Source organism: Emydura macquarii, unplaced genomic scaffold (genome assembly GCF_026122565.2).
Source record: "Emydura macquarii macquarii isolate MOO-44397 ecotype Brisbane River unplaced genomic scaffold, CSIRO-AGI_Emac_v2 contig_2924, whole genome shotgun sequence".
In the NCBI taxonomy this organism is placed as follows: Eukaryota; Metazoa; Chordata; order Testudines; family Chelidae; genus Emydura; species Emydura macquarii.
The window spans coordinates 1,983,435-2,008,630 of NW_027133061.1; the positions used below are offsets into that span (position 1 = coordinate 1,983,435).

General features: G+C 54.5%; 3 protein-coding genes across 5 annotated transcripts in view; 1 reads left to right on the plus strand and 2 right to left on the minus strand.

Annotated features, from left to right (window-relative positions):
* PIAS3 (protein inhibitor of activated STAT 3) overlaps positions 1–3,832 on the plus strand; it is a 29,515-nt gene extending 25,683 nt beyond the window's left edge. For both annotated transcript variants that reach the window (XM_067569701.1, XM_067569700.1), the window contains one exon: positions 393–3,832. In XM_067569701.1, the coding sequence (XP_067425802.1) occupies positions 393–656 (264 nt within the window). In that variant the 3' untranslated portion in view covers positions 657–3,832. The remainder of the gene's footprint in view (positions 1–392) is intronic.
* On the minus strand, positions 2,050–11,722 carry NUDT17 (nudix hydrolase 17). 2 transcript variants are annotated; one of them, XM_067569702.1, is made up of 9 exons: positions 11,565–11,722; positions 10,069–10,191; positions 9,156–9,339; positions 8,388–8,413; positions 7,505–7,597; positions 6,478–6,576; positions 5,844–5,980; positions 4,446–4,559; positions 2,050–2,269 (listed from the first exon to the last, which is right to left on the minus strand). In XM_067569702.1, the coding sequence occupies exons 1-9, from the start codon at positions 11,637–11,639 to the stop codon at positions 2,050–2,052; spliced, it is 1,071 nt and encodes a 356-aa protein (XP_067425803.1). In that variant the 5' UTR covers positions 11,640–11,722. The 2 variants fall into 2 exon arrangements, with proteins under 2 accessions (XP_067425803.1, XP_067425804.1); XM_067569703.1 differs by having other exon boundaries at positions 2,219–4,559.
* A 1,715-nt stretch (positions 11,723–13,437) lies between these two features.
* Positions 13,438–25,183, minus strand: POLR3C (RNA polymerase III subunit C). The gene is made up of 15 exons (XM_067569408.1): positions 24,973–25,183; positions 23,678–23,844; positions 22,605–22,860; positions 21,861–22,046; positions 21,581–21,669; positions 20,981–21,085; positions 20,350–20,442; positions 19,478–19,558; positions 18,916–18,967; positions 18,742–18,802; positions 17,885–18,035; positions 16,943–17,044; positions 15,684–15,733; positions 14,227–14,376; positions 13,438–13,706 (listed from the first exon to the last, which is right to left on the minus strand). The coding sequence occupies exons 2-15, from the start codon at positions 23,822–23,824 to the stop codon at positions 13,625–13,627; spliced, it is 1,605 nt and encodes a 534-aa protein (XP_067425509.1). The 5' UTR covers positions 23,825–23,844; positions 24,973–25,183; the 3' UTR covers positions 13,438–13,624.
* Between the last annotated feature and the right edge of the window lie 13 nt (positions 25,184–25,196).

The window sequence follows — 25,196 nt, forward strand, 5'->3', positions numbered from 1 at the left end:
CGCCACCACTGCGCGTCTCCTGCTCAGATGTGCCGTTCTAACCTGGCATGGAGTTTCAGCTACAGCAAAGCTCAAGTTCTGTGGCGGGTTAGACCAAATGGGAGGCAGTGGGCACCAGCTGGCCCAGGTGAAGTCTTGGTAAACTGGTACAGTTCCCCCACATCTCGGAAGCAGTGAATTCAATCAGTTGTGAGTCTAAACTCCCTCCTTGCCTGCTGTTCCCTTTTCTCCTCTCTTGGTAGCAAAGCAGTGCAATCTGTTGCTTTGCAGTGATGTCTGCTACCCTTCCAGGTTGGGTAGTGCCAGCGCTCTAAGCACCGAAGGGGCTTTGGGAGGGCGGAGGGGTTTGAATGGGCGCACAGCCTGATGATGCCCTCTTCCTTGCCTGGCAGCACTACAGCCCTTCCGTGATCACCTCCCTGGATGAACAGGACGCCCTGAGCCACTTCTTCCAGTACCGAGGCACGTCGACCCATTTCATGAACCCCCTGGCCTCTGTCATGGCAGGATCCCACAACACCGTCAGCCCCGCCAGCAGCCGCATCAGCAGCATTGTCTCCACAAACACCCTGCGGGAGAGCCATGGACACAACGGGACAATGAGTAACAACGCAGCTCTCCCCGGCTGCCGGCCGGACATCATCTCCTTAGACTAACCCTGTGCCCAGTGCAACCTGGCATCTGGTGTTTTCCCCCAGGGAAAGGAGACGAAAGCAGATTTTCAGCAGCTGCTCTCGCGTGGGCGCTTGTCTGTACCAGAAAGGACCCGACCAGTACCAGGTCTCCCCAGTGTCTCTCTCGAGCAAGGCAACTCCTCTGTTAAACCCAAAACCTTGGAGCCTCACAGGGGGGGGGCTTTCGGTTCTGAACGCGCCCTCAGCAAACTGGTACCACTTGCAAGGGAGGGCCAGTGTTCAGGGCTTGCCTAATAACGTCCCGGGTGCAAGCCCATTTTAACAACTGTGTTTTTAACTTTATTTTTTTTGTAGGACTCTGCACATAAGCAGGAAAGATCCTACAGGGATAATCCCCATCTGGGTGCTGCCCTGCTAGAACTGCACCATCTAGTGACCAAAGCAGGATTTAGCAACCACTCCCCCTTTGCCCCACACCACTGCTGACTCCTCACAGCAGGACGAAGAGAGAAACTTGCCTGAGTCCAGCAACCCTCTGTGCATGGATGGAAGGTGGGTGGGTGGGTGGCTGGCTTTCAGGGAGCTGCCCACTGCTTTTATGCATCGACACAAGCATATTGGCATTAGGCATTGGCCTGGATTGAAGGTCCTGTGGACATTCTTCACTCCTTCCCTGGGGAGTCTGTCCCCACCCAACACTGGGCTAGAGCAAAGAGCTGATGAGGCAGAGGCTTGCAAACTTCTGCTTCCAGCTAATGTGCCGTGCCCAGGACCTGGGTTGTCCCAGGGTTTAAGCATCCAAATAATTAGGAAAACCAGGTGCTGTAATTGAGCCCTGCTTCCAGCCCTATCCAGCAAATGGCCCTGCTTCCACCCGTCCATGGACATTCCCCAGCAGAGACCTAGCCACCGAGGGGAGGGTGAATCTGCAGTCTGTGGGACTTGACAGCGTTCCCATTAAACAGGTGAACAGCTGGGGGCTCCTCCCTCCCCGACATTGATTGTATGATCCAAGGCAACACCACTGGGTCCCAAATTCAGCTCTAACAAACCCATTTTCCAAACCTCCTACAAGCTTCTTGAGTTTATAACCAAATGTGCTAGTGGATGAGAACCAGGAAGAGAAACCAAACGATCCATTTTCAAGGAGAAAGAAGAAATAGATTTTTAAAATGTGGGGTTTTGTAATTGAACAACCAGTGGCATTATGGGTAATGCAGGGAAAGAAATGTTAACTTTTTAATTAACTCTCGTTGTCCTTTTAAAATCAGCCAGTTCCCTGGCTGCTGATTTAGCTTTGTGCCCACATTATGACTTGCCTTTCCTTTTTTGGTAAGAATCAAGGCAAAAAGACGCAGGAGGCCATGTGAATTGATGTCCCATCAGTGGCTTGATGCAGTTCTTTATTGGGACGCTAGAGGAAGCAAGCAGGGGAGGTATTCTTGCTGGTAACCCCTCCTCTAGATAGGACAGTAGAAAACTGAGGCTTAGCAGGGTGACTGCCAGGACTTGTGTCTCCCATCTGTCCCCTGGCGGAGGTGCTGGGCAGTATGGCCTGGCCTGTCTCGGTTGTAATTACAATGTATTTTTTTAAATGTAGATTTGTTTTCCTCCTGAGTATTTCCACTACAGATCTGTACAGAGAACAAAGATATATCTATATTTTCAGTTGCAGCTTTTGTACATACAAAACTCCAAAGACCTCCCTGTCTCTCTCTCCACGAGGACTAAATGAAGGTTGTGTTGTCCCCCCCCCATGTCTTCAGCAGGGACAACACATCGCCCGTTGTGCAACTTATTTATGTATTTAAATGCATACCTTAGTTTGTAACCTTTACAGTGTCACAGCTGCTGCTTCAAGCATCCTGCCTAACCAAAGTCCTGCTAAACAACTCCAAGTACCTACTGCCAAGTTCATTTTTTTTATTACTGTAGCAAGACAGGCACACAAGGAGTTTGATGCATCAAGACATGGTCGAAAATGGCATTCAGAAAGGTATAATATGTAGCAATTTTTTGCACCTTTTTTTAAGTACCCCCCTCCCCCCCCCCCAAGAACTTTAAAACAAACCAGTTTCCCTGTGTTTGTGGTGGAGGGTGGTCTGGGTGGGGATTCAAGTAGCTGTGTGCAGAATCCTGCTGTGACTTCAGTATTTCTTGTATCAGAGTTGTAGTGAATATCTGAATGCAATAAAAGTTGTGAATCCTAATGAGGAACAGCTGAGGCGCAGCTTTACCTTGTATTCTTGGTGCAGACTTAGTTGCTTTTTTGGAGAGGGATGAGTCCAGCTGATGCTGTCCTAGCTCTTCATTTAAAGAGCGATCAGCTGGAAAATGATGACCCAATTTCTTAGTCTCCTTCAAAATAACAGCCCTCTTAATAAGCTTGCTTGGTACTTTTCACTTTGAAAACCTCCAAGTGACAGACTTAGCTTTCTGTATGAACTCCCCCTTGCATGAACTGCTTTGAAATCCTTGGTGAAGTGGTAGGGAGAGGATTTGCTGTTTGGAAAAATGGTGCTTTGAGAGGTTATTGGACTTTTGCAAACCTCTTTCTCGCTGTTTTATCTTCCCAGCACCAAGCTGAAAAGGGACTAAGGACCAGAATGAATGTACTGTGTACATTTCAGTGGGAACATAATTGTTTGTGGTTTTTTAAACTTCTGATGCATGGTGGGGGAGGATGGACCAGCTCCCAGTAAAGGCAGATTTCTGTATAAATTTGTAACCCATCTGTCCTTGTATTGTCTCCTACCAAGATCCTCCAATGCCAGTAGCAGGCTGATCAACTCACTTGCAATAGAGTGGCTCCACTGTGCCCGTTGAGAGGCAGGTACTTTCAGTGTTACGTACAGGTGGTGGTTGATGTAGCTCTAAGCCGAGACGACAGCCGTTAAGGTATTGTACCTTGGGGAGGTGGTGGAGGGAGCACTGGTTGTTTGCAAGTTCTGTACATATAAGCTGTTTGTGTAGAGGGTGGGGGGAAGGTAAGGGAATGTCTCGGGTTTTGATACTGTCTCGAGTCCCGTAGTGTTTTATAAACTCACCCAGCAAACATTATCTAGACGCCTTTTCAAAAACCGCTAGCGACTTTTTCCAGTTTATTTATTCTGTCTGTTTGATATTCAGCTGTTTATCTATTTGGAACAATTCTGTATATGCAAACTACCTTTTAGATAATAAAGTTCAAAACACCCCCAGCTGTGCCGGTTCAGTTACTAGTGGAACAAACTCCTCTGTTCAAATGGTAGTTGAGCAGCTGGTACCTGGGGAGAAGGCTGAGTTAACCCCATTTTACACAAAGGGAAACTGAGGCAGAGCCATGAAGTAGTCAGTGGAAGGTGGAATTGGAAGGGGAGTTCTTAGCATGCAGTGCTGAGCTCAAACCACACTACACAAGTTGGATGGCTAGGGCCGGGGGAGGTTATTTTAATGTCACTGATGTGTCTGTTCACACTCTGGCTTCCAAGACAGCGACTCCCTTGCCCCCTTCCTAGGCAGCTGGGGTTTGGACTTGTGCTTTCACTCCCACGCCATCCATTCAGGCCTTGCCTTCCTTTGTAAAGGGCTGCACCCACCACTCCAGTGCTTCCTTCACAGGGGCGAGGGCCAGCGAGCACCCCCACTCCCTGCCTTCCCTTCCTGCTAGCACGTGAGGAGAACTTCACCGTGGGCAGGTCTCGGCAGCAGCAGACTGCCTGGGAGCTTTGTGACGGGTCCGAGCGGTGCTTGGTAAAAGCAGGGGCTCGGGATTTCGCTGCTCACGGGTCTCATGCTCCTAAGGTGTCTAGCCAGAGCCGAAGGGCAAACCTGGTCCCGGTGCTGACCCGTTCCACATCGTTCCCTGCTGCAGGTGCTGGGTTCAGAAAGGTGGCGGTGGAAAGTGCCGTGGGCTGGGCCGAGCCCCTGCTCAGCTCCATGGCTCTGGGGAGATGATAATGGACGTTACTTAGATGGGCAGCATTCGGTAATGCTGGGGCGGGTCGGGGGTGAGAACACGGAGCAGCCTTGTGCACAAACCCCATCTCAGCAATAAACAGCAGAGCACGGCTCCGCCTCGGAGGGGGGAGGCAGGCTGCAGCCGAGGACGCTGGAGCCTGTGGAAAGTGCCTTGAGCCTCCGCACGCAGCCAAGGGGAGACGTCGGCACCGCCCGGCCCTGCTGGGCCATTCGCAGCTGCAGGCTGTAGCTAACTATCTCCTCTCCCCCTCACTGGGCAGTTCCCAGCCAGCTCTCAGGGCTGCTGCCAGCAGATTGGCTATAACAGGATCCCCAAGCCTGGTCCGAACCCGCCGGGAGCGCTGCGGGGACGGCAGGTGGGCCCAGGGACGGCAGCCTCGCCCTCGAGAAGGCTGTTGGCACAAGGGGTCCCCCGTGACTCTGCCTCCAGCGTAACAGCTGGCAGGAGAGCAGGCGACAAAGACCCACACGGTTTCCAGCCCAGTCTTGCCTGGGAACAAAGCACAAACCGGCTTTTGTTCCGGGCCTGGCCTCCGGCCCTGGGGCTGGGGAGGGGCCTCAGCTGGTTTTGAAGTTTGGCATTAAAGCTGAATCTTCAGTGCAGCTCCAGCGGGCCCCTGGCAGCCAGGCCTCCCTCCCCCTTCCCTCCAGGCCAGCGCTAGCTCCCTCTTGCTTTCACTGAAAGCTCCAGGGGAGCTGTTGTCCGTCCCCTGACTGCACTGAGGCCAGGGCCGTCCCATCCTGCTGTGTGGTGGGTCCTGGGACCGGCAAAGCCCACCCCCTGCTCTCTGCCGCAGGTCCCCCCAGCAGGGCATGAGGCAGAGGTAGGCTGGGCAGGTGCTGAGTCTCCTTGGACTGGGGCCCCTCTAGCCTCGAGTAAGCAGCTGGGGGGAAGTGGCGGGGTATCGGGCACGGCCCTGAAGCCGGCACCCAGCACGCGGGCAGAAGAGCTGCTGCTGCTCAGAGACAACCAAGCGCCCAGGGGCCATTAAAGAGCCACGGTAACCCCGTGTCCTCCAGCCAAATTCCAACCTGCCCCCTGGAGAGTCAGCGCCACTTCTCGTTCAGCAGCTGCCATGCTCATCCCCAGAAGTGGCTGCATTTAAGGGGTTGGGGGCAGAGCCCACACCGCCCTTCTCTCCCAGCAGCTGGGTGAGGTTATTTAAAGGGCAGCTCATCATTTCCCCCCTTGCCCTCTGGCCTTAAGAGAGGAAAACAGGCCAGGCTGGGTTGGCAAATCCTGCTCACCTGATGGTTTTGGGGAGGTTGCTGGGGACGCTCCTCACGCTCTCAGCTCCATCCTCGACCGCCACGACCGCCTCCACCACCCGGGGCTCCAGCCACGCATAAGCACTCACCTCGTGCTCATCCGCCGTCATCCTCTTCTGCAATCCAACACGGGCCGCTGAGTGCCGGGAGCAGGGGCCTGCAGCTCGCCGGGGCGTGGGGGTGCCGGGCTATGAGCAGGATTGGGCAAGGGGCTGGGCAAGCAATTGTCAGATGGGGCGGGAGGGTCAGCCTCGAAGCCGGTTGGGCTGCATCATCCCTGCTCAGCAGAAAAGCCAAGGTCTGAACGGGCACTGGAGGCTGAGGTTCTGGCTGGGTCCCGTGTGCATGGCGCTGTATGTAGGAAATCTGTCCTGCCAGCTCCCCCTAGGGCTGTCTGCCACATGCTGGGTGGGGTGGGGGATGGGGACAGCAACCAGGCACCGGGCAGAAATCAGGGCCCGTAGGAATACTGCTATATAAAATCACCCCTGCCCATCTTCTCCAGGCCCAGCAGGCCCCTGAGGCAGGGCTCACTAGTTGCTTCCCTGCAGCTGTCTTAGACCTTCCCCCCCAGCTAGTCAACCAGCTCCCTGTTGCCTGCAGAGACGCTCACCTGGAGCTGCTGGTAGCTCTCGGTGGAAAGCAGCAAGAGGTAGGTGACAACGTGGTGATGTCTCGGCTGCCCTCGGCTCAGCAGGGGAGGGAACACGGCCTGCGCAGAGGGAGAACAAGGAGCTAGGAACAGGCAGCAGCGAATTCCCGTTGGGGGCGGCTAGAGCCCTTGTGAAACCATGGCCACAGCTGCTCGCTTCAGCAGTGAAATGCGGCTGCCTCTGGGGTAGGGCGCTGCAGCTGTTTGAACAGCCCCATTACATCAGCAACTGGGGCAGGAGAGCAGGGCCGAGGCCCTGACTTTTTTGGGGGGTGGAGGAGGCGAGTGCATCGGAAATGGCTAAGACGTTTGAACCCTCCCTTTCCTTCTCTGCTAGGGTGACCAGATAATAGCAAGTGTGAAAGTGGGGACGGGGGTGGGGATAACAGGCGCCAATGTAAGACAAAGCCCCAAATATCGGGACCTCTGGTCACTCCGTTCTCCTCCAGCAACACGGGCCGTGCTGGGTCAGCCCAACGCCCAGGATCCTGTCTTCCGCCAGGGGCTGGGGTGAGAGGGAATGAACAGAACCGGGCCACTAGCGAGTGATCCGTTAGCCGGGCCCAGCTCCTGGCAGCCGGAGGCGTAGGGACGCTCAGCTCATGGGGCTGTGTCCTGGGCCATCCTGGCTAATGTCAGCGAGGGGGAACTTGGCTCACTCCTCTGCACCCAGCAATAGCCCCTGCCGACCTGAGACGGGGAGATTGACTGGAAGCTGCTGCAGGGAGCGTGGGTGATTCGGGGGGGGGGGGGGGGCTCTTCCCCTTCGGCCGCAGTGACCCCGTACGCGGCAGTAGGTTACTGCCGCGCATGGGCCTGGCGCGAGGAGACGCTTGGAAGCCAGAGGCGCTGGCGGCTAACGGACATGGTCCCTTCGCTGCGCCAGGGAAGGCTGGCGCTTTGAGCGGGGACCACCCCGGACAAACGCGGAACCTGGCGCCGGCCGAGCAGCTGCTTGTGACCCGGGCCAGGAGAGCGGGACGGTTACCTCCCACAGGCCCAGCGTCCTCCAGGAGACGCCACCCGGCTCCAGCCGCAGGCCCGTCTCCTCCTGCAGCTCCCGCAGCCCCGCCTCCAGCAACTACGGTCAAGGGAAAGCGAGGTCAGAGCCGGCGCGGCACGGCCGGCCCGAGATCCCGCGCCCGGAGCCTGGGTCCCCGCCTGACACCACGCTGCGCCAGCCACAGCGCTCAGGAGCCGCGCCAGCCACTGCCCGGTAAGCTGGGATCACCCCGCTTTACGGACCAGGAAGCTGCACCCCCGAGGGGAAGTGGAGTTGCCCCCCGTCCTGTTTACCTGGCCAGGCTGGGTTCTGGCTGCCGTGTCCGGGTGTCAGTGAAGGTTGCCGGTGCCTGGTTTTCGGGGTCATACCCCACAATGGCACCCAAACCAAACCTCCGGTTCCCGCAGGGTGGGGAGCGGCGCCGGGTCATCATTAACCTGCACCAGCCCCTGCTCAGCCAGGGCCACCCCCTACCTGCAGGCAGGCTCCTTGAGACGACCCAGTGAGCGGTGGGGGCGGGGCCTGGGGGGAAGAGGTGGGGCTTGGGAGGTCCAGTTACCAGCAATGAGAAAGGTGTGGAGCCTAAGGGGCAGTGACTGGCCCAAGGCCACGCTGCAGCTCGGTGGTGGAGTCTGACCTAGCACCCCCAGGAGCCCTGATGCCGTCCCTGCCTCTAAGCAACTTCCACCCCCCTTCCCGTTTGAAAATTACACTACCTTCAGCTTTACCCGCCCCCACCCGGCACAGAGATTCACCCCCTCCCCTGGCTGCTGCTCCCACCACCCCCTCTCCCCCTGGGCTCAAAATCCCCCCAGCTTCCCCTGCCTCAGCACCTCTCACCCATCCACACAGTGGGTCAAGGCTGTACCTGTTCACCCAGCTCGATGTGCCCACCTGCAGGGGGAGAGAAACAGGAGGGGTGAGCCGGCCCAGTGTCCCCCTAAAGGCAGTGGACACACATCTGCACCACTGTGGTCTCATAACACAGAAACAGCCCATCAGTATGATGGGCTGGAGGGAGGAGGGCAGGGACTGTCTTTGTTTTGGGTTTGTACAGCACCTAGCACCACGGGCCATGAGTGGGCCTCCTGGGGGCTACCACGTCACAGATAATAGGTGATGATCGTAGAAGAAACGCCCCAGACATGCTCAAGGAGTTGAGCGTTTATCCCCCCTGCCACGCTGGTTTCATGAAAGGGCTTTGCCATTTCTTTTCCTTCCAGCTCTCCGCTGATGATTCCCTGCACGGCCCTAGGGCCTGTCGCCGCAGGATCTCCAAGGGGCTCGTGAGTCACACCCCTGTGAATCCGGCACCGTCGCCCTTTGACAGCGAGGAGGGAAAGGGACTGAGGCCAAGCGGAGGAAACTGATTTGCCAAAAGTCTCAGTGGCAAAGCTGAGAACAGAGCTCAGGAATCCTGCCTCCCAATCACCGTCTCTAACCACTAGCCCACGCTCCTGGCCCAGAGCTGGGAATACAAGTGAAGAGGCTCCGTTCCCAGTCTCTGCTTCTTCCCTCTAAGCAGCCGTCTCTCCCTTTCAATGAGCAAAGCACCGCCAGGGCCAGGCAGGGAACTGACAGGACACCCCAGCGAGCCGCATCACCCAAGCCCCAATTCGACCATGCGTCATCTCACCCGGTGGCACCCAGATGTTGGGGGAGTTGCTGAGATTCTTGGCCCTTCTCGTTAGCAAGACTCTCCTGTCGCTGGACTGCAGCACGACGGCCACCCCCACGTCCACCCCGCGGCCTCGGAGCTCCTCTGCGAGCCCAGCAGCCTGCCTCTCCTCCAAGTGCTTGATGGGACAAAAGGACGGTCTCTGGGAGAGGAAAGGGGGAGTGTTTGGTAACAGTCACGCCAGGCCTAAGCCAGTCACGGCAAGCCACCACCGCGTCGCGCATCAGGCCCATCGGACCTCTCGTCCCGAAGAGCTTCACCAAGTTTCTATGCACGGCGGCTGTGAAATGCAGCCACCTCTGGGGTGTGGGGCGACAGCCACCCAACACAGCAGAGGGGTCATTGTGGGACAACCCTTCTTGCTATGCGCAGTGCAGGAGGAGCTGACGGGATGCAGGGACGGCGCAGGGAGCCACTAGTGTTCCCGTAGACAGGCAGCAGCCAATATCACACACCCAGTAATGTTCCACTTGGAGCCTGGGAGCTCAGAACCAGCTCTACCATCCTTGGCAAGGACCCTGGGCTCAGCCCCTTCTGCCTCCCAGAAAACGCCCTGGGCTTGACGGCACCTTCCAGCGCAGGAACTCTGAGGACTTGTCAGATATTGCGGGACTGGGCTCAGCTTGCAGATGGGAAAACTGAGGCACAAACGCTTGCCCAAGACCACGCAGCAAGTCATGACCAAGCCAGAACAGAACCCAGCCATCTGGCCAGCCAGCTTTCAGCTCTAGCTACAATACACTGCCTCCCGGAGGGGAGTAGAGAACCCAGGCGTCCTGCTTCCCACCCCCGCTCTCGCCACTCCCCTCAAGTCAGTTTAGATCCATGTGCCCCCTGCCCCACCGCTGGAGATGCCCCCCCACGTCCTGACCTTCAGAAGGAGCCTGGCGGAGCCGCTGAACTGGCGGTCGGAAATGACCAACTGGTTTCGATCCAAGCCACAGCTGACCATGGCCTCGTCCTCGTGGGAGGCACAGAAGTGCCCGGTGATGCTCTGCGAGGGGAGCGGGGAGATCAGAGGCTTCGTCTTCTCGTCACGCGGCCCTTTATATACACATCCCCCAGGGGTACAGAGCACAGCAGCTGGGACAGGAACCCCCCCGCTGGGGAGGAGACTCGGCCTGGAGAGGAGATGGGACCCAGCCAGCTCAGGGCAGGGCTGAGACCAGAGGCCAGGAATCCTGGCGGCCGGTCCCCCCGCTCTAGCCAGGAGAGCTGAGGACACACAGCAGACAAGCCCAGTCTGGACTCGGCCCAGGAAACGGATCTGATCGTGCCGTCCCGACTGGAGCACAGCGCCCCCGGCCCTAACGCCTGCTCCCGCCTGCCCGGCCCAGCGCCTCCCCCGGCTTCGGCCTGCCCCTGCCGCGAGGGGGGGCTAACGGGGGCGAAAGGCAGCTGCCAGAGAAGCAACGGGCCGGAGCCCTGCAGTGAGTCCCGGCTGCCTCTCGTGGAGGGAGTGCGAAGGTTAGTGGTTAGAGCAGGGGCCTGGGAGCCAGGACACCTGGGTTCCCGGCTCAGCCACGGCACCTGTTAAGTGCAGGCTGCTCCCCCTTCCCTGGTAACCCCACCCCGTCCCCCCTCGGGGCAGACAGCCGCTGGCCCAGAGCCGGGCCGATGAAGGGCACAGGGTTCGTCCCACCCCCCGAGGGGGGATGTGTGTGGGGAGGGGGGAGGGGGGCTGGGCCAGCACAGCCCCTCCCTGCTCCTCCACGGGTTCCCCCAGCCGCAGCGCCGGGTCCCTCTGGTCCCTGCTCGGCTTCTGGCTCGGAGGGGTGCCCCCGGGCTGGGCCAGGTGTGCGGGACAGTGGAGCCCCAGCCAGGAGTGGCCGGTCCTGGTGCAGGGAGATCCAGGGCCCTGGCTGTGGGGACTCCCGACCCAGGTGTGAACAGCGCCTCCTGGCTGGGGGTGGGGGCGACGGTGCATCAGGCACGTGTGTGAGCCACCTCCTGCCCCCGCTGCACACCCAGCCCCCTCCAGCGCCCCCTTGCACACTCACCCTCTGCCCCCCCTCCTGCGCACATGGCTCTTTGCTCCCCACTCCCTTCTACACCCAGCCCTCACCCCCTCACACACCCAGTCTCCGGCCTGCCCCCTCCCTTGCACGCCCAGCCCCCTCACCCTTGCACATCCAGGCTCCAGCCTGCCCTCACCCCCTTGCACACCCAACTCTCACCCCCACACCCAGCTCTCTGCACACCCAGCTCAATGCACCCTCGTCCACCCAGGCTCCGGCCTGCCCTCACCCCCTTGCACACCCAGCCCTCAACCCCCCCCCCAGCGAGCTCCCCGCGCCCGTGCACACTCAGCCTCTGGCCTCCCCCACGCTTCCAGCTTTGGGGACCCCCCGCTCGCCCCTTCCCCACCTGCAGGAACCCGGCGCGCTGGGGCCGGGCGTTGCCCTTGGCCAGAGCCACCAGCACCCGGCCGAGGGTCTCCATGGGCGCCGCAGGGGCCGGGCCTGGCTCGGGGAAGCGGTGCGCGGCCGGCGGGCGCAGCGCAGCGCAGGCCGACCTGGAGCCGGGCCGGGCCGCCGCTGGCAGCGATTGCGGAGGGGGGCCCCCTGCCGGCCGCTCGCTGCACAACCGGCTCGGCCCCTATAGGGCGAGCGGGGATCCCCTCCCCCCCCGGTTCCCAGCAGGGGTTGGGCACACGCCCCCCCCCCCATCGCTGCAGCCCCTGGGACCCCAAATCTCCCTCCCCGGCGTTGGGGAGCCGGGACCCTGGCTGCGTCCCCAGAAGCTGGGGTGTTGGCATCTGCAAGAGATCGAGCCCCCAGCCTGGACCTGGACCAGGCCGCCCCTGCCCGGCTAGGCCATGGCATTGCACAGACACAGCGAAAGACAGCCCCTGCCCCAAGTGCTTGCACCCATCTAAGGCCTGAGCTGCTCCTGCGGGGAACACGCTGCTTCCATCGCCCTGTCTAGCTCGCGCATCTCCAGCAGCTGCGGGGGCACCCGGCCCCTGCAAGCAACAGGGGCTGTGACATCCGGGCCCTGGTCCTGCTGGCGGGGAAGGTTTAGCAAGAAGCAAGTTTCTTGGTTAGTAAAAGCTCTGGCCTGGGTCCGTGCGGGGCCCTGACCAGCAAGAACACTTGATTCTTTACCTGCAGCAGCCCCAGCTGGCAAAGCACTTTACGGACGAGGAGACAGAGAAACCCTGGCTGTTATTTCTGCTCACAGTAACGTGGGGAATCTTCCCACTTCAGGCTTGTTGCCTCTAAAATCTGTAGCCGCTGGAAAGCAGACGTGATCTCCCACAGCAGCAAGTCTCATGAGCCATCTCAATCTGTGCTCCATGGACCCCAGGAGGGCAGCAGACCATGTCTAAGATTTCCAAAGGGGTCCACACCTCCGTTCAAAATTTTTTAGGGGGTCCACCAATGAAAAGAGATCGAGAACCACTGCACTAGAGGACAGTGACATACACTCTGGAGCAGGGGTTCTCCTTGCACTAGAGATGAACCTAGCGTGTAATAATGGACTAGTCCAGTGCGCTCTCTAGCATGTTCAGCTGGCACCCTGCTCTGCCAGGAATGCCATTTGCTCTGACTTTCTTCCTCCGCCTCCTGCCATCGTCCACCACAATATCCAACATCTCAGCCAGGCCTGAGGCTCTGTCTGCACTGCACACACCAGCTGTGTTCACATGGAGATAGCGATCGTGCTGTGACCTCCTGCTGCAGACGCAGCACAGGTTCTTGCTACCACCACGCAGCTCATCAAGGTCGACTCCAGACATCGCCATCCCCCTGGGCAGAGCGTTCCAGCCCATGTTCTGAACGGGGAAGCCATTGTGATGCTAGAGCTTCAGCAGGGGGTGCTGCTGCTGTGGACGTATCAGGCCATGACAAGGGGCTTCCTGAATGGGAGACTCAGCAGAGAGGTTCTGCAAGGAACCCTGGCATTCACCCAGCAGAGCACCATGGCAGCTGACCACGGGGTGGTGCTCGCAGCAGAGGTCAAGGACTAAATGGGTGATGGAGACCAAATGCTAGTATGGCAGGTGTGTCTGGGGAGCTGGCACTGCCCCTGTGAGGCAGAGATAGGGAACTGTAGCCTCCTAAATTACCCAGCTGGCATCATTCACCAGCACCAGAGATTACCGGGTGAGGTTCTGACACCTGCATGAGGCAGGGGGTCAGGCTAGATGATCATAAGAGTCCTTTCTGGCCTTGAAAGTCAGAGAGATGAGGGCGTCTGTGCCATCCTCAGCTCCACCAACCCCACGAGAGGCTAATCAGCGAGGTGAGCATTTTAATTTCCCCTCCACTCAACGTTAACCATACAGTAAAAATAAATAAAAACTCAGAACGTCTGTCTGAGAAAACTCCCCCCGCGTAGGAGGCAGACGACAGTTCCACCCTGGGCCTAGAGTGCCATGACTGGTGTGCTGAGAGGGACGCAGTCTGCCAGCCGGGGCACCCTCACGCCTTCTTCACTGTGCTGTCGATGTACGACTCCAACACAAAGATGGTTTCGTCGACTTGATTCTCACTGGCGTCGATCCTGTGATTTGAAGGACAAGGGAAGGGAGAGGCGTCACAGGCCAAGCAGCGCATGTCAGTGCCACCCTTGTGCTTAGCTGGAGTCTCCCAGGTGAGGAATGCACAGCCATTTGCCAACATTCCTGCTTTAAAGCTCACAGCCCCGTGTCAGGCTGAAGTGGCTCTTGGTAGAAAAGGGAGGGGGGTGTTTGTGGCTCTGTTCTTTCATGTATTTCATGAAAACAGGATTGGGCCAACAGGAAGTAGTGTTGTCCCTGGTGTAACGATGGGGAATCTGATGCACAGACAGAATGCCACTGCCCAGATCACAGGACTTGCCCAGGAATAGAACCCGGACTCTTGATCCCTGGCCCCTACCCTGCTCTGACCACTGGATCACTCTCCCTCCCCGAGCCAGGAATAGAACCCTGGAGTCCTGATTAGACCCACATTCCCAGCCCAAAGCCAGTTATAGCACTCAGGAATCTGGATCCCCCATGCTCTAGGCTGGCCACCCCAAACCGCTCCACAGCTCCACTCACTTGTTGACGTTGCGTTTAAGGCTCTCCAGCTGCTGGCGCTCTGGGGCTGTGATCATCTCCTCAATCTCCTGCAGCTGCACCTCCTCGGCACCCGTGGCCTGCATGGATGCTAGGATGGCCTCCACCCGCTGAGACTTCTCCAGCAAGCGCCTGGGGCGAGGCAGACAGCATGCACTCAACAGCCAGCAAGACGCTGAAGCCTGCTCCCGCCGCTCAGGTTTGGCCGACCGCGTTGCTCACGAGGGCCCAGATCCACTCTCGGATTCAGGCAGGCTCCCTCCCTGCCTCCAAATCCACCAAATCTCCCTCTCCCCCCACTGTCCTCATCAATAACATCTCCTCCTTGGCTCTCCCATAGCCCATTACCCCAGAGACAGCCTGATTTGGCAATTAACTGATCTTTGATTACTAGTGGTAAATATGCCAATGGCCTGTGAGGGGATGTTAGATGGGGGGTTCTGAGTTACTACAGAAAATTCTTTCTTGGGTGTCTGGCAGGTGAGTCTTGCCCACATGCTCAGGGTTTAACTGATCGCCATATTTGGGATCAGGAAGGAATTTTCCCCCAGGGCAGATGGGGGTTTTTCGCCTTCCTCTGTAGCATGGGGCACGGCTCACTTGCTGGTAGATTCTCTGTACCATAAAGTCTTTAAACCTTGATTTGAGGACTTCAGTAACTCAGTCATAGGTTAGAGGTTTATTACAGGAGTGGGTGGGTGAGGTTCTGTGGCCTACATTGTGCAGGTGGTCAGACTAGATGATCACATTGGTCCCTGCTGACCTTAAAGTCTATGAGACTCATCTTTATTCCTCTTCCTCCTAGTACCCAGGAGCAGGGACTGCATTTGCAAAGCGTCATGTGCGCCAGCAATGCCTGGGGCTGTGCCAAACACGCCAGGGCCTGTCTCGGCAGGGGCCATTTGGACTGATGCACCTCCCCAGAGGGGCGAACTCCCACTGCAGATCCTTGCACCAAAGGCAATTACCCCTATTATGAAACTGAGGTGAACCACATTGGCTCAAGCCCTGGCTGACACTCGGGCAGCGTAGCTCAATTGGGGAGGGGGAGATGGGGACAGCTACACTGGGATGAACATGCTAGTATGGATGATATTTCACCTTCTCTCACTCACACTCACACACACCCCCCCACCACCACCACCACAAAACACAGCCTTCAATTGCCACCTGGCTGGCTTAGACACTTATTGGGCACCAAGGCCCAGATGCTCAAAGTAATTTAGGCTCATAATTCCCAATGGTAGTTAGGCGCTTAAATCCCTTTCAGGATCTGGGCCCAACTGCCCTAATAGCCGGGTACCAGCTAAGCCTCGTCTTGTTGACACTTCCCATTGATAAGTCCCTCTAATTACAAAGCCCGCACTGGAGGCCTAAGCCACTTGACCCCAGCGTGATGACTCGGCCCAGAAGCTTTTGGCCTGCTTAGCGTGACTCACTTGCTCTCTTTGGTTTCGTACTGTCGCCTTTCTATCAGGTTGGCCACACTCTGGGGGAAGGAAAGAGAGAAACAAAAAGCAGAGTTTTGGGGTGAGTTACAAAGAAATGGGATCAGTCTAGGAGCCAAAGAGCGCACAGGCCCATTCAGCCAGCTGGGGCGCCCTCGGATTTCTGCTGTCTGTAATATACAAAATGATCCTGTGTTTTAATCACACCCAGAAGGAGGAGCGTGGGCGGGAATGTTGGGCCCCAAAACTGGCTCCCCCGAAGCCTGAAGATCGGTCCTCTGCACCACGAACTGCAAAGGTGAACAGAATCGGGCTGGGGGTGGGATATTGCTCCTCGCTCCAGCACTGCTCTCTCTGCAGATAACTCCTGTGCCATTTACACAGCCTGTTATCTTCATGTGCAATTGCTGGGGATGGAGCTTTAGTTCATGTTGATAAAAGGTAACAGATGCATTTGAGAGGATCCATCACCCAGCCCAAGTCTGAGCCTCTACCGTTGTGTTCGGAAATGCAGCCAGACCAACCTGTGCTCTGAGCCCATCTCGTAAACGAAGCTGGGCCAGGCTAGATCTATGCTGGGATGACAGCTCTTCAGAGCAAAGAGAGACAGAGCACAGAGCGGTGACGGTGACTGCGGGGGCTGAACCGGCTCTGTACACACTGCCCACGCATGGTGATGGAGGGTACTATGCTGCGAAGGGTTGCCTCTGTCAGCAGAGATGTAAAACTGATCTGCTCGCAGTGGTTAGTAAAGATCCCAGGGTGCTTTTTGCAGTCACCAGGGCACTAACCCCACTGCCCTTCTGGCCAGATGTGAATGTGCCCAGTGACATTCTGCCTTCCTATAATTCTCTCTGCAGTTGCAATGGAATGCTGCACTTTCCATTTCCAGTCCTCCGCTCCTCTGCAGGACAACTGCACATGATCAACCCAATCAAGGTAGCTGCATTTCAGTGGCTGAGTGATCCCCTGTAACGCTTTTACCATCAGTCGGTATATCACTATGGGACGAAAGGTGCCAGGATGATTGTCCCAGTGACTCTCTGCACCTGGGGATGTTTCTTTCCATGTTGCAGGGTCCCCGAAAGCCCAGCTTAGCCTCACCATCTCCAGCTGCTGATGTGGTGATGCTGAGTCAGAGAGAGGAACATGGGTGGGAATAAACCGAAGGAGTAGAGGGGATGTGATGGGCCCAGGTCTATTTGCATTAGCGTAAGTGTCAGTTGGATGGCCAGGGAATCATCTGGTACCTTATAACACCTGTGCAGCAGCATCCGTGCAGAGGACAGCGTGTTCACCGTGTACAGATAGAATGTCCTGGATGGGGCGTGATCTGGAGTCTTTGGAATCTCCTGTTTGCGTGCAGGAAGGAAGGGAGAAGCAACACAACGTGAGTGTTACAGCCCTCCGGGGAGAAGGTGTGTCTGTTCTCTCTGCACGCTCCTTTCTAGTTTCCCCCTCTGGACTCAATGATCATTCGCTTGGAAAGAGAGAGGGCGTGTGGGGCTAGTGGAGTGACCCTGCTTGCTTACAACCTCAGCATGGCTCCGCCAGTAACTCCCTGTGTGATCCTGGGAGTCACTGCCCCTTTCCAGGCCTCAGCTCCCCTAGCTGTAAAATGCAGGGAAGGGCACTCACCCAGCTTGCTGGTAGCAACCTGAGGACCAGTGCTTGGAAGCTATCCAGAGAGACATACTGCATGTTACTATTATTTGTTAGTAACCAGGGGCTGGCTGGGGGATCCATTGGTTAGGGGAGGGCACCTGAGATCACAAAACACTTTACAGATTTTAATGACATCAGCTTCCTGCTCCATTGGGAGACACAATAACACTGGATCCATTGTACAGGTCTATGAAAGCTGAGGCAGAGAGAGATGAATGACCTAGGAGTTCTGATTCCTAATTCTTTGTTCTGGACCCTAGGCAACACTCCCTCTCTGAATTGGGAATAGAAACTAAGATCCCACCCCACTGGTCTAACCGCTAGACCATGCTCCGACCCCAGAGCTCAAAATAGAAGTTCTGACTCCCAACCCCCTGCTCGGATTCGAATGGAACCCAGGGTTCCCAGTCCCCTGCTCTAACCACCAAACCACATTCCTTCATCTGCATTCAGCTCTGTTTCCCGTATACCCGGTTTGCAACACATTCGGTTCACCTCTGGATGACAGCGTGAATAGGAACTCTCACCTGTAGGGACACAAAGTTCTCTGATAGCATTTTATACAGCATGTCCTTTGCCTCCTTGGCAGGAATCATGGCAAAATCTTCCACTTGTTTCTGTTCCAAATGCTTCTTCCGCAGAAGCAGCCGGAATATCCTGGCACAGCGAGACCCAAATCTAGACGGGAGAGGAATAAACCAACGAACACAACTCTGGGTAAGAGTCACAACACCAAAACCTAGACCAGCTGCACAGGGGCATCAGAGAATTAAGAAGGTTCCTACATTAATGCTTCAGAGGAGATGGAAAGAAATCCTGACTTCAGAGCTACAGGCCCAAACCAGACCAGTTGTCCTTTTGAGTCTGGTACCCAGTTTCTGGACCAATAACTAATGCTTTAGAAAAGTATGTATTTCCCTAGCGCATGAGATTCAGGCGAGCTAAAGAGTGGGCAGGCTGCCCAGCAGAGACTGGACCATCTCATCACAACTAATATCACCTTCCTATTTATTTAATAGTGCCACTCAGGAAGCCTCGAAACCATGAATACTTTCAACATACAGTTGGATAATTTGGGGCCTGATCCTGAGAGATATCAGTAACTAAACTGATGGGAGTTAGGAGGGAGCTCAGTACCTCTCAGGACTGGATCCTTTCTAGCTTTCTCCTAAATGATGGAGATTGTGGGTGATAAAGGTGTCGCTATGCCCTTGGAGTGTTGTTGTAGCCGTGTGGGTCCCAGGTAGCAGACCAGGTGGGTGAGGGAATATCTTTTATTGGACCAACATATATTGGTATTACCTCACCCACTTTGACTCTTTCATAAATATGCCTTAGGCAGATTAACAAGAGGACTAACAAGTTGCATTCAAACAGCTTTTACCTTTCCTGTACAATGGACTCCAGAGTTGCTGTTGCCAAAGATGCAAGGGCCTTGTGAAGATCTGAACAGTGTGCGTCAAGGTACCAAACATGAATTATCAAGGATCATACAATGCTAGAGAAGCCCCAAGACCAGCAGTAAACTGTCCATAGTAGATTTATCAGTAAAGGATACTGACAATGTACATGCCCCCACCACTGTCCCCGGATTTACCAACAAACTCCAGCTACAAGGCAAAAAAAGGGTTAAATGTATACAAAGGCTATTATAATTTTGATAAAAATGTAATATCATTGGGGGCAGAATGTAAGTTTTCTTTTAAAAAAATATAATCCCCAACCTTAATGGCTAGAGGATATTTCCAAAGCCTAAAATTGATAGGACCATTCTCATCATGTTTAAATGTTAATGGGAAACTGTTTTTCTTTTGCATTTAAACCTTCCTCCTCCCAGATGCTGTCAGTTTGACCTAGAGCAGGAGAACTACAAGATGAAACTGGTTAGTACCTGTTTTCACTGTCCACACGGAGTGAGGTGAAGAAACCCAAAGCCCTGATCCTACAAACACTTAAACAGGTGAGTAACCTTGCTCATGTGGATAATCCCACTCACTTTAACGGGGTCCACTCACCTGGAGAAAACTGTATGATTGGAGCCCTAAATCAGAACTGGACCAAAAGGTGGAAATCCTGTTCAAACACAAATTTAAACCAATAGTACCTAATGCATTTCTTACCGGGTCATCAGCCAGCAAAGTGAGATACTGATCCAGAATTTGTTTCACAATGTTGTATCCTGCTGGAAGAGATCTGAATATCTGCAGAATAAAAGAACATGTGTGCGGTTAGCATTATAGATGATAAAAATGAACAGTACTTACCCTTTTGGATCTCAGAGCGCTTTACAAACATGTGCTCATTGATCCTCAGAGCCCTGCTGCAAGATAAGCATTTTTATCTCCATTTTACAGAAGGAGAAATTGTGGCACAGAGAGGTGACATAACCTGCCTGAGGTCAGACAGTCGTGGCTCTTCTCTGAACTCTCTCCAGTTTATCAACATCCTTCTTGAATTAGGAACACCAGAACTGGACACAGTATTCAAATAGGGAACACACTAGTGCCAAATACAGCAGTAAACAATTGCTCTGCTATACTCAAGATTCTCCTGTTCATGCATCCAAAGATCACATTAGACCTTTTGGCCACATCGTTGCATTGGGAGTTCACGTTCATTTACCCACCATGACCTCCAAATCTTTTTCCGAGTCTCTGCTTCCCAGGAGAGAGTCCCCCATCCTGTAAGTATGGCCTACTTGCTTGTTCCTAGATGTATAACTTTACAGTTAGAACCCAGGAATCTCCTCTAACCACTAGGCAACTCCTCCACAGTCTGGATTTGAGGCTGTGTGGAAACAAGAGGAAAGTGGTTCCTGGGCCATTAAATAATAGCTTGTTCTGTGTCTGTACAGCACCTAGCACCAAGGGGTCCTGGTCGAGGAAAGGGGCTGCTAGCTGCTACCACAATGCAGATAAATAAGAACAGCCAAAGCAACATAATTATCCATGTCAGATTTCTATGGAGTGTCCCAAATACTGCAGAAACTCACCTCATTGGAAGACAGTGGCTGGGTATAAGGTGCATTGGAGGATGTGGTAATTTCACTCATTCTCAGCATGGTCCTCACTATTTCACTGCTGGTCTATTTAAAAAGGAAGGAAACAGCTTTTACATCTTGACAGAATCTCTCTTCACACGATGGAAGAATAATAATCCCTTTCCCTCCTCAAGAACTGTGGTGCTCCAAATTCAGAAATTAGCCTCCTTCCACTCAGCTTAGTCTAGTCACATGCCTCACTACACTGCCAGCAAGATCATCCCAGTGCAGGAGAAGTGAAAGATGCTCTGGGACAGCGACATATGGGCTTAGCAGCATGGATATAAGGAGTGTAGGATTTGATATACTGAAGCAGACAGCTGGTGCATTTAGGACAAAACTCCCATTGATTAAAACAGGAAGAAGCCCTTGGTTCAGTTCCTGTCTGCAGCAACAACCAATGCCTGATATTTCAGAAGAGGGTGAAATGTTCCTTCCTGACCCTTGCAGCCATCAGCTGCTACCTTGAAGCATGAGATTTGAAGCTTTTACCACATAACTGCCAAGGTTGCGATCACCAAATTCCCCACTCCCGATACCTGTAGTAACCCTGTAGAGGAAGTTAGTGATTTCTTCTGTGTACCTGGTCCATCCTGTTGGCCACTGCGCTGACGATGGCTTGGTCTCGGAAGTGCTGGTGGAACCGATCGATGTTGACTTGCCAGTAAATGCCATCATCGGGCGGGGGCTGAGGAGAAATGGTGAAGTGGGAGAAGGAAACGTGGAGATTGGTTTGTTGGTTGCAGAGCTTACAATGTTTCTAAGAGAGAGGCTCGTCAGAGGAATGGGCACCGCCAGCAGGGCAAATTCTTAGGGATGCTGAGTACCTGCCATGTACCCTTGAGTTTTCTGGGAGCTGCAGGTGTCTGGAACCTCAGAATTGGACCAGTGTGAGTTGAACCAAGAAGGGGAGGTTACATACTGGATGACAAGCAGACTGTCCGCATCAAACAATGGCCTCTTGAACAAAGGCTGTACCGCAGCCTCATTATCCCTTAGGGTAGGCACTACACACAACTTCCACCTCCAGTGGACTCACTGGTCCCTGATGGTTTTCACTGGCTAAGCAGGATATGGACCCAAAGGTCAGATGCTGGAATAAAGAACTGCTAAGCCCTCTAGTACCACAGAGATCATCGGTGGCCTGAACACCAGACAAGGAGCAGCAGCGTATTAGCAGTACCTCTTTGCTGTCTGCATCTTGTTTCTGCCTTTTTGGCTTGTGTTCACCGTTATCTTCATCGCCAAATGATCTTCTCCTTTTCCCTTTCCCTGTGAGCCAAAGACAAGGTCTTCTTCTGAATACCATGACTGCAGTCTTGGGCAGAAGGCTCCCAAAGCACTTTGCTGATTATACAAGGATCACCCCATCCCAAGCATCTGGTGACAGCCATGTTCTAAATGCAACCTACCCAAATGTCAGAGGTACCCAAATGATCAAGGAGATTCTGACAGCGCCTTACCTATGAGATTCAGGTTGGGGACCATGTACATGTCCTTCTCGTTAGCTTCCAATGTGGGCGCAGGAGGTGGTGGCGCCGCTGAATTCTCGGAAGTTTCTGGGGCCTGTGGGCATCTCTGAATGAAGTGTGTGTCCGCTAGGCGCACAAACGTGTTGGAGACTTCGGCATAGTCCATGGTTTTCCCATCTGGGCAAAAGGATACCAAGGAGAACGTAATCTTTCATGATCCTGAACTCCAGCTGCTCCTGCACCCCCATGGGAGCAGGCAGTATCATTGTCTTTAAGAGACGTACAGTCAAGACTGCGCAAGAGAGGGCTCTGTATCTGATCTGCATTTATCACCCTCTACCCATTCACTCCAGCTGACTTCAGACCTTAGGCCAAATCTTCAAAAGGTGACAAGTGATTTTGGTGCCTCGGTTTCTAGGTGGCTATCTGAGACCCCTGGAGGTGCTTGGGTACAGCCCTTTGAGAATGCCACCTGATCTAAAGTCCACTGAAACCAATGGAAAGATTCTCATTTGCTTTAATGGACTTTGTATCAGGTCCTACGACAAGAGTCCTCTTATTCTGTACAAATCCTGCAAGCCATCCAATCCCCTTTCATTGTGTACAGAACCCAACCACTCTGGTAGCATGAAGCATCAGCCTGGCAGCCCCAAACCTTGCCAGAGAGATGATAAAGTGCTGTAGCAAAAGGTTTCCTTTATATTTCTCAGCTGTCTCCAGACCCCTTTTGCTCACCCTCCATAGTTTCTGTCAACCTGTCCGCAACCTTCTGCACCACAGCACTCATGGTCATTTTGCCGTTCAGCAGCAGTTCCTCCACGATCAGTTCGCCCATGTCGCTGTAGAGGGTCTTGGCTGTGTAGATGTAACGTGGATACCGGAGAATCCTTAGCACCCGACTGCACAGAGCTTCATACTCCACAATGCCTCGTTTTTGCAGCTGGTAGGTTACCAGGTTGTGTTGAATGAGGACACAGAGGGCTTTCTTAACCTGCACATGCCAGAGAGAGAAATGAGCCATGTATTTGAAAACTTAGCATAGTTTATATGGAGGAAATCAACCCTCATGATTTAGGGCTGATTACCTCAGGGACCAGGAAGGGAATGCCCCTCCTACCATGTGCAGTATTTTACAATGTTCAGGTGCTTTACCTCCACCCATACTCTCAGGAATGATCATACGTTCCCCAATTAGCACTGATCATTAACAACCTAAGATAAAGTTACTGAGCATTCAACAGATCATCTTTATTTTGGGAGAGGGGAGAGTGATGTTTGAAATTCCTTAGGGGCTTCAGGCTACCATAGAACTAAGAGATGGAAAAACCTAAGAGAGCTCCTCCTACTCAGGGCAGGCCCTGAGAATCTCAACTGTAGTCCTGACTCACTGTGTGACTTTATTCTCCAGATGCTGCACTAAGAAGTTAGACTTACTTGATCCAATTTCAGAGAGCACCATCTCTTGTCTTCTCCACATTCTATATAACTAAATTAGACCACCTTCATTCCCTTTTCCCTTCTGTGGAGAGGTAAGAGCTCCAAACCTCTTCTATTAAAGCCAATGGCACAACTCCCATGGAGTGCAATCTGTACTGTTAAAGAAACTCATATAGTTTTAAGAAGACAATGTTCAAATTCTGATTTGCCTTTTACAAATTCATTTAGAATAACAGAATCCTTCAGGAGCACCAGAAAGGGTGATTGACAAGTTGTAATGAGTGAATGATAGTTCAGTCAGCTCTGCTATGTAGCATTTATCTAGCACCTGTGACCAAGGGAGGCTAACTCTTAGCATATTTCAGACATACCTGATCTAGTGACATTTCTGTGTCGTTGGCAATCATTCTCAGAGGCTGGTTGCCTGTCTTGATAAGATGACTCCCTATCTTTTCCACAATCTCGCCAAAATGTTCTTGCAGCAGGAGGGAACAGAGTTTAATTTCTGCCTGCGTCATCTTGCCAACAAATTACAATACTAGAAGGATATGGGAGAAAGCATTTACGTCATTAAAATTCTTATCAGATGAGACAGGCGAGTGCAGGAGATTTGCTGATTGGATGCAAAGATTTTCACCTCTCGAGTCACCTGTTTGAATTGTCCTAGATCAGTGGAGACCAAAAGCTGTTACCAATTCATGCCTGAAATAAATGTAGTGGGTTTGAGGCTACATCTATATCAAAAACTGCCATCACAGCCAGCGCCCTTGTTGGCAATCTGGTCAGGCAGGCACATCAAGGATTGGAAACTGAACACATTATCCCTCGAGATGATCCCTCCAGGGCAGGGTGGGCTGTGGGGGAAGCTTGCCCTGTCCTCTCCTCCTGCTGTACCTGTTCTGCAGATAATCAGCCTCTAGGGTTGCCAGTCAGGCACTATGCTCATTTCAAAATTAAGAGCGGTAAGGATGTCTGTCACGCAGGCAGCACTGCAGGAGCTAGAGAATCCTTATGGGATATTTCAGGAGAGATGCATGGTGGGGTCATTATCCTGCACGCATGGACCAGAAACGTTGATAAGGACCGGTCTATGGAAACAGGACTGAAAGGCAGGAGGAGATAGCCTCAGCAACTAGCCTCTTCCAGCTCCGAGGAGGATTCCTCCAAACGACCTTCACAGACGGGCTGGCTCGACACCATCTAACTGAGTCTGGTGTCAGGAGAAAATGCTGGAGGAGGGAGGGATGTGGGGGCAAACGATCAGAGCAGGTGCCAGCTGGGAGCCGGGGTGCCTGAGTTCTCCCTGCAGCAGCTGGAAGGGGGCATGGATGAGCGAGCGTGGCAGGGGCTGGGAGCCCCGACTCGTGGGCTCTGTTCGGAGCTAGGGGAGCTAGAGCAGCGATGGCACGGGACGGTGGTGTGGACACGTGGTCAAAGGACTGGGGGCCCGGACTCCTGGGTTCCGTTCCCGGCTCTGGGAAGGGAGAGCGGCCGAATGACCCCAGCTTGGGACGGGGGGGGGGGGGCAGGACTCCTGGGTTCTGTTCCTGTCCAGCTGCCTGAGTGGGGCAGCCGCCACAGTTGGATGCCCCCCTGGCCAGGGAGACGCCCCCGCCCCCCAGCCGGCTGCCCGGGGGGGCCCCCACGCCCCGCTGCCCTCACTCACCTGGGGCCTCAGCCTGGATTGTCTGGGGGAGGGCGGGGGTATCTTAGGCCCCTGCAGCAACCATAGCAACCACGTCCCCTTCAACTTCCGGTTCACCACTGATTACTTCCGGTCTCTTCGCGCCGGGCGGCCGTTTTAGCTCTAGCTAAGGGGATGGGAGGACACGCTAGGCCAGGGCTATAGAGACGCTCTCTAGAGAGGACGGCTATAACGGGGACGCTCTA

Coding starts and splice junctions, on each gene's coding strand:
- POLR3C (XM_067569408.1), bottom strand. CDS start 23,824: ATGACGCAGGCAGAAATTAAACTCTGTTCCCTCCTGCTGCAAGAACAT. Junction 22,861..23,677: donor CAGAAATGTCACTAGATCAG/GTATGTCTGAAA, acceptor TGGCATGTGCAG/GTTAAGAAAGCCCTCTGTGT. Junction 17,045..17,884: donor AGAACTTTGTGTCCCTACAG/GTGAGAGTTCCT, acceptor GCACGCAAACAG/GAGATTCCAAAGACTCCAGA.
- NUDT17 (XM_067569702.1), bottom strand. CDS start 11,639: ATGGAGACCCTCGGCCGGGTGCTGGTGGCTCTGGCCAAGGGCAACGCC. Junction 8,414..9,155: donor CAACATCTGGGTGCCACCGG/GTGAGATGACGC, acceptor CTCCCCCTGCAG/GTGGGCACATCGAGCTGGGT. Junction 6,577..7,504: donor GGACGCTGGGCCTGTGGGAG/GTAACCGTCCCG, acceptor CCCTCTGCGCAG/GCCGTGTTCCCTCCCCTGCT.